The sequence below is a fragment of the Strix uralensis genome, chromosome 22 (assembly GCF_047716275.1).
Source record: "Strix uralensis isolate ZFMK-TIS-50842 chromosome 22, bStrUra1, whole genome shotgun sequence".
Lineage (NCBI taxonomy): Eukaryota > Metazoa > Chordata > Aves > Strigiformes > Strigidae > Strix > Strix uralensis.
The window spans coordinates 5,601,329-5,613,531 of NC_133993.1; the positions used below are offsets into that span (position 1 = coordinate 5,601,329).

At 52.4% G+C, this 12,203-nt stretch overlaps 1 protein-coding gene across 1 annotated transcript; it reads left to right on the plus strand.

The window, feature by feature from the left end:
* Positions 1-998: 998 nt before the first annotated feature.
* On the plus strand, positions 999-8,116 carry LOC141953436 (feather keratin Cos1-1/Cos1-3/Cos2-1-like). The gene is made up of 3 exons (XM_074891976.1): positions 999-1,033; positions 7,403-7,502; positions 7,787-8,116. Exons 1-3 carry the CDS (start codon positions 999-1,001, stop codon positions 8,114-8,116), a joined length of 465 nt encoding a protein of 154 aa, XP_074748077.1.
* Positions 8,117-12,203: the final 4,087 nt, after the last annotated feature.

Genomic DNA, 12,203 nt, shown 5'->3' on the forward strand with positions numbered 1-12,203 from the left:
GTATGGTCTGGTTTGTTACACAGAATAAACGGCACCTCCACATGAGAGGGAGGAGGAACGCCTCCACGGTCAGGATCTGCGCAGGGTGCCTTGGGAACATCTGTCGGGGCACCATCTGCTGCTGCACAGATGTGGGGTTTCCAGCATGTGAAGAGATGGAAGATTTACCCAGTATCTATATTACTTTTTAAATCTTGTCTTACTAAAAGAACTTTTTGACTTTGTCACTTGTTGTGAGCAAGGTGAAAGAACCTCATGGGTCAAGATAAAGGCAGGGACATCAGTTACCAGTCATGCAAGTCATAATCATGCAAAACTCTGTATGCTCACATAAAGCCAGCATAGAGTCAAGCACAAACAAAAACACATGTGCAGGAACACAACAACAGCTGGGGACACTTCTGAGGAGATGCTGGGGACCACACTGGCAGAACCGTCCTCAGGTGCCCCAGGGAAGGACCGGGCCCCAGACATGCTCCTGGTCTCGCCTGAGGACCTGCAGACACTACACAGAGAAGGGCATGAGGCAAATGAGCCCAGCAAAATTGTCCTCAGAGCAGCATTAGTGTTGCAGCAGGTGTCAAACCCTCCCAGCTGAAGCCCACCTGCGTGCATCAATGAGCAACCATCAGAGAGAGATGTGGGGAGCAAGAGAAAAGGATGAGGCATGTCCTCTCACATGGGAGTCCTTGGGCACACTCGGGCAAGAACCTTGAGAGCGGTACCCATTTCCTGACAACTATGCCACAAGCCATCCCCCAGGAGTGACCCAGGTGCACATCACCTGACCGCACGGGATGCCACCAGCACTTGAGCTGAGTCTTCCGCCTGCGCTGACGTGTTTCTGCCCCGGAAATCCTTAGGGCTCTCATCCCGGCAGAAGCTTACAGAAGCCTTTGGATGGGAAAGCACGTGGCATAAGCCAGGAAATGAAAAGGCAGCCGTGCAGGAAGCCAGGACACAGCCCATACCATTAGCTGGGATGGTTTGCATTTGGCATGAGCTTGTCAGAAAATTATTACTTCCACAAAGGGTGCCTCTGGGCCTGAGGCAGTGCAGGACTACTATAAAAGACAGCCCAGCGCTCTGCTCTCTCATCCGCTTCTCTCGCCTCCTTCTCCCTGGGAATCAGGTGAGTGTGAAGCCTCTTGTCCTCCTCCTTCAAGATGAGGTCTTTCCTCCAGTCTCAGCTGATGTGGGCTGTCCTAGCCCAGGGCTGGGAGCTGCTTCTCATGGGAGAGGGAAGGGGAGAGAAGGTCTTGTGCAGAGAGGGGCTGGGACTGTGTTGAGGTGGCTCCTGGGTTTTGAGCTGGGCAGCGTACGCTGGGCCAGGAGGTGCCTCGGCTCCTCTGCGGTTGGGTGCAGTGCGGCTTCTCACGTGTCCCCGTTTCCTGCTTCCCACTACCCTCTCTCCCAGGTGCACCTCCGGCCCCGAGACATGTCCTGCTGCAACCCGTGCGTGCCTTGCTGCCAGCCCTGCGGCCCAACCCCGCTGGCCAACAGCTGCAATGAGCCCTGTGTCAGGCAGTGCCAGAACTCCACCGTCGTCATCGAGCCCTCCCCCGTGGTGGTGACCCTGCCCGGCCCCATCCTCAGCTCCTTCCCACAGAACACCGTTGTGGGCTCTACCACCTCCGCTGCCGTTGGCCGCATCCTCAGCTGTGACGGAGTGCCCATCAACTCTGGGGGCTTTGACCTCTCCTGCATTACCAGCCGCTACTGTGGCAGAAGGTGCCCCCCCTGCTAAAGGTGCTGGCAACACCCTCGGGCAAGAACCTCCCAAGACCTCAGAACATGGTGCTGGACAGGAGATAGAGCTTCGGGGCCTTGTATGAAGGGCTTCGGGCCACTCTTTCCTTCCTCCACTCTCCTCTCTCTCTCTTGCCTTGCCTGTCACCACCTCCCAACGCCAGCCGAGCAGGGACCTGTTGGACTCCCTCCTTCTGCAGGACAGGCCGACACACACCCTGCAGGAGCTCCACCGCATCTCGGTGCCTGCCCCTGGTGCTCCCTGTCAGCCACCTCCTTTCCTTCTTTAGACTCATTAAAGTTGTGCTGCATCCAAGCCTGGGCCTCCGAGTCCTCCTTCCTTCTGAGGCAACTTTTTCCGACCGCTTTTCCTTGCAGCTATGGGAGACATCCCTGGCTACGCCACAGCCAATGGCCATGAGTCAGAACATGGCTCCAAAGGGTGGCAGGAGTGGGGGTGGGAAACAACAATGCCTGGGGACAGCCCCACAACCTCACCTCCCCATTCCCCTCCCCTACATTACCCGATCTGGCGTCCGTGGCCAGCGCACACGGGCACAGGCAGATGAGACAGGAACCCAGCTGCTGTCCAGACGTGCAGGCCTGAGGTAATTCACGAGTTAGGACTGGTAGCAGCCACACTCAGGCTACGCACTGCAGTCCCCACTCCCTGTAAACCCAACAGCCCCAAAAGGCTCTCACGGCTTCTTTCAGGTGTCCCTCTTCCCTGTGCAGTCAACTTGCGGCTTCACTATTAATGCCAACGCTTAGGTATGCTTTCCAGTGGTACTTGAAAATTTCCTGTCAGACCTTGGCATTCAGCCCCGGGTAATGCTCTAAATCCTGGCATTCCTCAGGTGACCCCCACAGGCAGCTCCATGGGTCAAGCATCTGTTGTGCCCTACGGACACGGCGGCGCAGCACAGGTACCAACCCATCCATGGCAAAATCGCTGGGGATGACGCTGCCTGGACTCAGCTTCCCTGGCTCCTCAAGACCTCCGCGGCAGGGCCAGACCAAGCTCTGCTCACACCACCACTGCTCCTCACATGCAGGCCAGGGCCTTCCCAGCACTGCAGTTTTTGCTGTTCCCTGCCTGCAGTATACGCCTCGCTAGGTGAACAAGGCTAAGAAACAAAAAAGTTATTAGCCCTGCAGCACCCCATTTTCTCTGAGAAGTATGTGGGTCTTGATTGCAATACACCCTTTCAGTGAGGAAATTTTTCCTGCTATCCAATCTAAACCTCCCCTGGCACAACTTGAGGCTGTTTCTTCTCTTCCTATCGCTTGTTACTTGGGAAAAGAGACAGACACCCACCTCGCTACAACCTCCTTTCAGCTAGTTGTAGAGAGCAACGGGGTCTCTCCCCTGAGCCTCCTTTTCTCCAGACTAAGCAAGCCCTCTTCCCTCTATCACGTAGACCGTGGTTGGAGATTTCAGCAAGTGTGACTCGGAAGAGGAGAGAACGCTGCCAATGTCTTTGCCCAAGGGAACTAGACTATGGTTGGACACCCACTAAGCTGAGCATCCTTCTGGAGCAATTAGCTCGTTCATGGAAACGTGAAATTCATTTACCATCTTGTCAAGTGAAAGACCCACACCTGTCGCTTGCTCTTCAGGGGAACCAGCCTGACGTGGGCAGGCTAGAGCCCAGACACAACTCCTCCTCGCCTTCCCACCCTTCTCCAGAAGGAGGAGGCCTGGCATGCATCCAAGGGCAAGGACAGCTCGGGCAAGTCCTCTGTTCTTCCGTCACACCTGTACAGTGCCCCGTGCAGCCCCAGCGGTCCGTTGCACAGATTTGCAGGGCTGAGGTGCCTCGCAGAGTGCACATCCCCAACTCCCATCAGACAGTCACCTCCAGGACAGCCCACAGATACCCATCGCTTGAGCGACTACTTCCCTAAGGGGACTGTGTCCCACGCAGGACCCGTGTTACAGCAAAGCAAACCAGTAAGAGGGAAAGAGAAGCAGTAGAAAAGAACAAGGAACAGAGAGAGTACAGAAGAAGGAAGCTGTTATGGCCCGACCCCAACCTCCTGTACTGCCTGTTGCCTCAGCAAAGGGACTGATTTGTTATAACCTGCTGTGACGACAAGTGGAATGCAGACTAGGAACGGGGAAGAGACATGTCTGGAGCGAAGCTTCTGCTGGGGAAGGGGCATGAAATGTGTGCTTGCCTAAGTGTTTTAAATGTTTGTCATCTTTGTTTCCCAACACCCAAACCAGTATTTCAATATTTAAAGTTCAGTTCCCCAAGTCAAGTCTCTTTTGCCTCCAACAGTAGCTGGTGAGTGATTTCCCTGTCTTTATTTTGACCCACAAGTGTTCTTGCTCTTGTTCTTGCTATTTTCTCCCCCATCCCACTGAGGCAGGGGGAGCTAGTGAGCCGCTGTGTGGGTGCTGGACTGCTAGCTGGGGCCAGCCCAGCACAAGCACTGGGGCACATTCCCCACGAGGGCACACTTGGCCCCAGCGCCCGTGAGCCCACCATACATCTGCTGCCTTGAGCCCTCTGAGCAGGCACCTCAGCAACTGGAGAGGCTGCCTTCTTGCTCAGCGGCTCTGACGTGTCTGGCCGCGGGGCAGGGGGAAGGCAACTTCTGGAATCTTTTTGTCACTTTGCTGAGAACACGGCAGCTTTTTCGGCAGAGAAAGATGATGGATCAACAGTCTGCTGGAGATAACGTGAGAGACTTCAGCTCTAGCAGTCAAGCCGTATCTGGCAGATACATTCTGTGGATCTTACTCTACGTGTTTCTTGCCGTCCTTCTCGACCTGTGTCTTGAGTCCCCCCACACCTCCGAGAACGTTGTACCGGCGCGGCAGAAAACTGCCAGTAATAGTCTTGAACTGGCTTTGTCTTCAGCGGGGAAGGGCGGCAGAAGGCCGAGTGAACCCACTCCACTCACAGACACTGAAACTGTGTCATCCTTAACTTTGTCTTTGCTCTTTCTTCCTTTTTTCCCTTGTCATGCCTACATATAGGGGAAGGAAGAAGTTGGACAGCTTCCCCTTAGATCAGCTGCCACAGACAAAGTCCCAGGAAAGAGGCAAATAACATCTTGATATTGTCCAGTTTTTGTCGGTCTCCGTCTTCAGAGAAGAGAAACCCAGTTTGTGTCACCGAGGATTGATATGCATCCGATTATTAACAGCGATCGCGATGAAGCCATGACAAACTTGAGCGCAATGGCAGTGTGTCTGTCTATGTGTAGGCACAGAGGTAACTTATGTCTTTGCAGAGCATAGTGCTTTGACAGCTACAAGGAACAAAAGCAAATCGATGAAGTCTCAAAATATTTCCCACAGTACCTTGTTCTTCCGTAGAGCGTAAACACTGTTGGAACTGAGAAGGCTGCAGCTTCATGCTCTACATTCTAAGGACAGCTCACAGCACCTGCGCACTAATGATGGTTCGGGGATGTGTAAAAATTGCTCCGTGGTGCATAAGCAGAACTTCCTTTGCTATGGGGATTACAAAACACTGCGTACACGTGTGCTATGTGAAACTGGAGGGGGTTTGGTCTGCACAGCGTCATTGCTGGTGTCCCAGCCTCAGCAATGGGCATTTCTGCTTGTCCCAGAAACACAAGCTTCTGCAGCCGTGGGAGTACGAGAGTGAGGCCTTGTTCCGTACAGAGGAGCCAGGGGTGGTCCCAGAGCCCCTAGGAAGATGACCAGGCCACTAGACAGCTCTAAGCGTTCATGTCATTATTGCTCGGGTATCTGAGGACATCTCCAACCACAAAGGAGTTGCCAAACGCCCTCTACGGGAGGATGTCTGGCCCCTGAAAAGATGGGGCCATGCATACCACTGTGGCTGCAGACATGATGTTTCAGCTACCCTCGATCCAAGTTACCTCCCCTTCCTGACAGGGGAGGTAGAGAGGCTGGAAAGCAGTGGGGTGGACTCCCATCAGGCTCACTGCAAGAGAAATTTGGAGAAACAGAAATGGGAGGTTCGGTGCCACCAAAGGGGCTCAGGTCCAAGAAACATCAGGAGAAGGACAAGAGGGAGTGCCCAGGAAGTGCCTGGGGAAGAGAAGAGGAAGGGCTCAAAAGTAAAAAATCACCCCAACAAAAAGGGGTGAAGGGTCTTGCTTGTAGAGCACGTGGGGGCAGTTCCTTCCTGGGCATGCTCAAAGCTCAGGTGCCAAGTTCCCCAGCAGCTCTGAGGAGCAGCTCAACAGTGACTGGAACAGAGACCCTGGGCAGTAAGCGTCCCACCACGCCACAGCCTTTTTATGCTCCTCACTGTGCCACGCTCTCAGGCCGTGAACCACAGAGCTCCTGAGCCAGCAGCAAAGTCTCCTTGGCTGCACACGCCCTGCCCGGACGTGAGCTGTTCCCAAGGACAGAGGAGCTCCCCAAGCAGTTCAGTGAAACCCAGTCTGTGCACCGTACCGGGAGCCTTGTGGAGGACGCTGGACTCAAGGAGTTAGTGAGCCGGAGAAACCCGTGTCTTCTTGCTTGGCCCTTGCGCTTAAGGCTTGAGAAGCCCCGGTGCTGGCATGAGGACCACTGTAAGGGAATCTGCTGCAGTGCCCCATGCTGGCCTGTGCTGCACACCGGCGGGTGTTATGACAGAGATAATGCCCCAGCCTGTCAGGAGAAGACGTATGGTCTGGTTTGTTACACAGAATAAACGGCACCTCCACATGAGAGGGAGGAGGAACGCCTCCACGGTCAGGATCTGCGCAGGGTGCCTTGGGAACATCTGTCGGGGCACCATCTGCTGCTGCACAGATGTGGGGTTTCCAGCATGTGAAGAGATGGAAGATTTACCCAGTATCTATATTACTTTTTAAATCTTGTCTTACTAAAAGAACTTTTTGACTTTGTCACTTGTTGTGAGCAAGGTGAAAGAACCTCATGGGTCAAGATAAAGGCAGGGACATCAGTTACCAGTCATGCAAGTCATAATCATGCAAAACTCTGTATGCTCACATAAAGCCAGCATAGAGTCAAGCACAAACAAAAACACATGTGCAGGAACACAACAACAGCTGGGGACACTTCTGAGGAGATGCTGGGGACCACACTGGCAGAACCGTCCTCAGGTGCCCCAGGGAAGGACCGGGCCCCAGACATGCTCCTGGTCTCGCCTGAGGACCTGCAGACACTACACAGAGAAGGGCATGAGGCAAATGAGCCCAGCAAAATTGTCCTCAGAGCAGCATTAGTGTTGCAGCAGGTGTCAAACCCTCCCAGCTGAAGCCCACCTGCGTGCATCAATGAGCAACCATCAGAGAGAGATGTGGGGAGCAAGAGAAAAGGATGAGGCATGTCCTCTCACATGGGAGTCCTTGGGCACACTCGGGCAAGAACCTTGAGAGCGGTACCCATTTCCTGACAACTATGCCACAAGCCATCCCCCAGGAGTGACCCAGGTGCACATCACCTGACCGCACGGGATGCCACCAGCACTTGAGCTGAGTCTCCCGCCTGCGCTGACGTGTTTCTGCCCCGGAAATCCTTAGGGCTCTCATCCCGGCAGAAGCTTACAGAAGCCTTTGGATGGGAAAGCACGTGGCATAAGCCAGGAAATGAAAAGGCAGCCGTGCAGGAAGCCAGGACACAGCCCATACCATTAGCTGGGATGGTTTGCATTTGGCATGAGCTTGTCAGAAAATTATTACTTCCACAAAGGGTGCCTCTGGGCCTGAGGCAGTGCAGGACTACTATAAAAGACAGCCCAGCGCTCTGCTCTCTCATCCGCTTCTCTCGCCTCCTTCTCCCTGGGAATCAGGTGAGTGTGAAGCCTCTTGTCCTCCTCCTTCAAGATGAGGTCTTTCCTCCAGTCTCAGCTGATGTGGGCTGCCTAGCCCAGGGCTGGGAGCTGCTTCTCATGGGAGAGGGAAGGGGAGAGAAGGTCTTGTGCAGAGAGGGTCTGGGACTATGTTGAGGTGGCTCCTGGGTTTTGAGCTGGGCAGCGTACGCTGGGCCAGGAGGTGCCTCGGCTCCTCTGCGGTTGGGTGCAGTGCGGCTTCTCACGTGTCCCCGTTTCCTGCTTCCCACTACCCTCTCTCCCAGGTGCACCTCCGGCCCCGAGACATGTCCTGCTGCAACCCGTGCGTGTCCTGCTGCCAGCCCTGCGGCCCAACCCCGCTGGCCAACAGCTGCAATGAGCCCTGTGTCAGGCAGTGCCAGAACTCCACCGTCGTCATCGAGCCCTCCCCCGTGGTGGTGACCCTGCCCGGCCCCATCCTCAGCTCCTTCCCACAGAACACCGTTGTGGGCTCTACCACCTCCGCTGCCGTTGGCAGCATCCTCAGCTGTGACGGAGTGCCCATCAACTCTGGGGGCTTTGACCTCTCCTGCATTACCAGCCGCTACTGTGGCAGAAGGTGCCCCCCCTGCTAAAGGTGCTGGCAACACCCTCGGGCAAGAACCTCCCAAGACCTCAGAACATGGTGCTGGACAGGAGATAGAGCTTCGGGGCCTTGTATGAAGGGCTTCGGGCCACTCTTTCCTTCCTCCACTCTCCTCTCTCTCTCTTGCCTTGCCTGTCACCACCTCCCAACGCCAGCCGAGCAGGGACCTGTTGGACTCCCTCCTTCTGCAGGACAGGCCGACACACACCCTGCAGGAGCTCCACCGCATCTCGGTGCCTGCCCCTGGTGCTCCCTGTCAGCCACCTCCTTTCCTTCTTTAGACTCATTAAAGTTGTGCTGCATCCAAACCTGGGCCTCCGAGTCCTCCTTTCTCCTGAGGCAGCTCTTCCAGTTTACTCTAAGTCAAAACTTTCTTTTGGAGATGATCACTTTGAACACAAAAGTGAACCCTTCCTCATTCCCAGGGAAAGGAATGGGTAACGCTCACTTCACTGGGTTGTCTTTTTTTTCCTGTCCCTTTGAACTGAGGAAGACATGTCTGGCTACTCCACAGCCTAGTGGCTTTCACTCCTTGCAACCTTGCTGCATCTCTTCCCAGATGGGTATGGTATCCTGGCCCCTGTATCACGTTCTTTCAATGTGGAGCCCAACAATTGTTTCCCTTGAGTGAGAAGTCCATGGCTCTGGGAGGTCAATGCATGAGGTCAGCAGCCCCTCTGGCTCTTGGGGAACAAATCTCCTCTAGCCCTGCATGGATATTTGCTGTGGGAGAAGGTTCAAATAGATTTTGGCTCCAAATCATGGCAGGAGTGGGGTTGGGAAGATAGTGATGACTGGGGACAGCCCACAGTCTCATCTCCCCCTTCGTCTCCCCTCCATTACCTGATCTAGGGTCCATGGCCAGCACACATGGGCACAGACAGATGATATAGGTACCTCATAAGTGCCTGGCGGGGCCCAGCTGCTGTTAGGGCCCAGCACCTGGCAGGGTGCAGACATGCAGAGCTGAGGTAATTCACAAGTTAGTACTGGTGTCAGCCACAATATGGAGTCCCCACTCCATGTGTACCCAGCAGACCCATAGGCCATTGCAGCTCCAGGAGAATACCCCGTGCCCAAAGACCCATGGCTGCTCTGTGGTACTTTGTCTCCTCCAAGCCTGGGACAGCTTTTCTGGGCCTCTAAGGTTGTATCACTGTCAGATCCCAGCTCTGCTCCAGAAAGGCTCTGTGCAGGAGAAGTTATGCCCTCCATCGCCTCTGGGCCATTGTGGCAACAGTGGAACTTGTTTCTGTGTTCAGCAGCTTCTCTGATCTGTCTCTGCTGGGCCATTCTCAGACCTCTTGTGTTGGCTGATATTCTAGGGCACCAGCTGGACAAAAAATGGCTTGATCAGGATGTGTGGAATGCGGATTATTGTCCAACACTGAATGACTTATTGAAAGGCAAGGAACTCAGTGATAGCCAGGAAGAAAGGGAACATGACTGTGCCAGTCAGCAGGCAACACAAATGGTTTTCCTTATGACATGGAAAATCTTAATCATTTTTCACAAAATGCTCGTGTAGCAGATCACCACAAAGGAAACCTCATGAGGAAGAAATGCATCAAGGTCTGCAGGTGCTTGTTGCTCCACACAGTGTCAATGAAGAGGTCATTCCCACCAGAGTTAGAAGGTACATGGAGAAGATAATGGCACATGGGGCCATGTGCCCACATAGGGAGGTCAGGAAGACCAGGGGAATGAAATCAATTACAGGCGTCTTGTTCCCCTTTGCCACAGCTCTAAAAATTACAGGAGATTTTCTCAAAGTGAAAAAAAATATCTGCCTGAAGGAAGGCCCTAACTAATAAATTTTCAGCTGGAGATTGCAAATAACCACCTGTATGATCATCAACACTAAGCCAATTCTGTTCCCTTAAAACAAAAGTGAGCATAAATGGAATTTAAGGATGCTATAAAAATAACAAAGTGCGGTGAGTTTTTTCCAGTTCAGCTACTCCTGACCTGCAGCTCTTGATTGTTTGAAGGTGATAATGAGAAATTTTTTTTGAAATGTGATCCTTTTTGACTCTGAACCATGTTATTCTCCCTTTTGTGATTTTATTCTTTCCAAGAAAAAACGCAATTTCCCAATTCTGAAAAAGGTGTCAAATGGGAGTCTTGTCCATGTTTTTCCCTGGCTGCGTTCCTGGTCCTGTCCTCCACCTTATTATTTCTTGCTTATGTTTATGCTTCTCAAGGGCATCATATTGTCCTGTTTGGAGTAACTTAGTCATGTCCTTTGGTGGGTTCAACCTCGGGTGGCTGCCAGACGCCCACCCACTCTTTCTCAATCCCCCTCTTCAACAAGAAAATAAGGTGAAAAAAATCATGGGTCAAGATAACAACAGTGAGATCAAAAACCAGTAACCCTCACAGGCAAACCAGACTCAACTTGGGGAAGTTTAATGTAAATTATTACGAATTAAAAATAGAATAGGATGATGAGAAACAAAGACACAATTAAAAAAAATAAAATAAAATAAAAAACACAAACAAAAAAACCCCCACAACAACCCAAAGCTAAAACCAGTTTTAGGTATTTAGGTATGATTTGCTAGGTCACTTGACAATTTCTTTGACCTCCACCCTCAGCTCCAGGTAGTGATTTAAACACTTGTCACCCTCAGGAAGTCACCATCTCCTAGGTGCAGAGGAGGAACTCCTGAAGGCTGGGTTTGAAATAAGTGCTCAGGTATACAGGGTCCCATGGACCAGGTAATGTTCCCCTCATTCTCCTCCCGCCTGCAGTTCTGGGCATCTCCATCTCATCATCTGGCCAGGAACACCAAAGCCTCATTTTAGGGGGAATCTGTCCTCCAACAAACCTTACATACTGACAGGATCTGCATAATGGAGGGCAGATCTGTGCCACCAAGGTAGGAAACTTCTCCCCAGCCAGCTTTGCTGGCTGAAGTGCTAATCTGGATGGAAGGAAGGCACAGCCCCTGAATGAGTACTCAGGGACCCAGGAGCCATACAAAATGACAGGGAATTGGAAGCAGGTATAATATTCTCATAGTGGCTCCTTGGGTCCCTCACCCCATTGAAGGAGTTCTGGTCCCAGCACACAAGGACCAGGCACCACAGTTTGTTCTCCAGAGGCTCTGGGCAATGGGAAAGCAGGAAGCTGAGGCACAGCACAGCTTCCCTCTGGGAGCAACCTGGCAGGAGGTGACAGGCATTTTTGCGCAGTGGGATTCACACTGAGCTGAGGTGCATGCTGAGACCAACACTCCTGTTTGTGTGTGAGAGTCAGAAAACCACCTTCCAACCCCAAGAGCAGAGCTTCTGGAAATGACTCAGTGGGGAAGATGAAGGAAGTGAGGAAGAGAAAATATTTCTTCTTATGTTGCCTGAAACAACCCCTCTCTGTTTCTTCCTGCTCTGGCACTGAATCATTTTGGTCCCTCAGCCAACAGCCCACTGAGCCTCTTCATGGGAGTGATCCTGCAGATGGCCATGTGGAAGAATCATCCTCTGAGTTCTCAACAGACACAACATGCATCAAGCTTTCCAGATGTAAGTCTAGACGAAGAAGTACAGAAGATGTAAGCATGTTAACTGAGCAGGTTAATGCAGACCCTCTGTCTGCACTTCTCAGTGACCATCTACCTTCCCATCCTTCTCAGGCACAGAATACATCTTCAGGTACCTCATTCCCTTTCCCTCCTGATTCTCTCTGTTCTGTCTCTCCTTCTGATACACCCCAAATTGATACAAAGATTAAGTTCTGCCTGTCATGCCAGAAGGCTTCACTGCTAACACATACACTTTTACTCCCTCAGAAAGGAAAGCTCAGCTAAAACTTCTTTGCAGACACCACTGTTGGTTTTGTCAGTTTCCAACACAGCTGCTCTCCAAGGTCAGATCTTTGCCCCATCAAATGGACTTTGCATGACACTGTGCACAGAGAGACAAGCTTATTCCTAGAAATGAGCTGCTGTTTTCTGTCAGGAAATTGGGGCACATGATTTCCCCCAGAAAAGCAATGGTGATTTGCCTGAGATAAAGGAGAGGCATGAAAAGCAATGGAATAGCTTGGAGCATGGGTGGGAATCCAGTTGAACAGT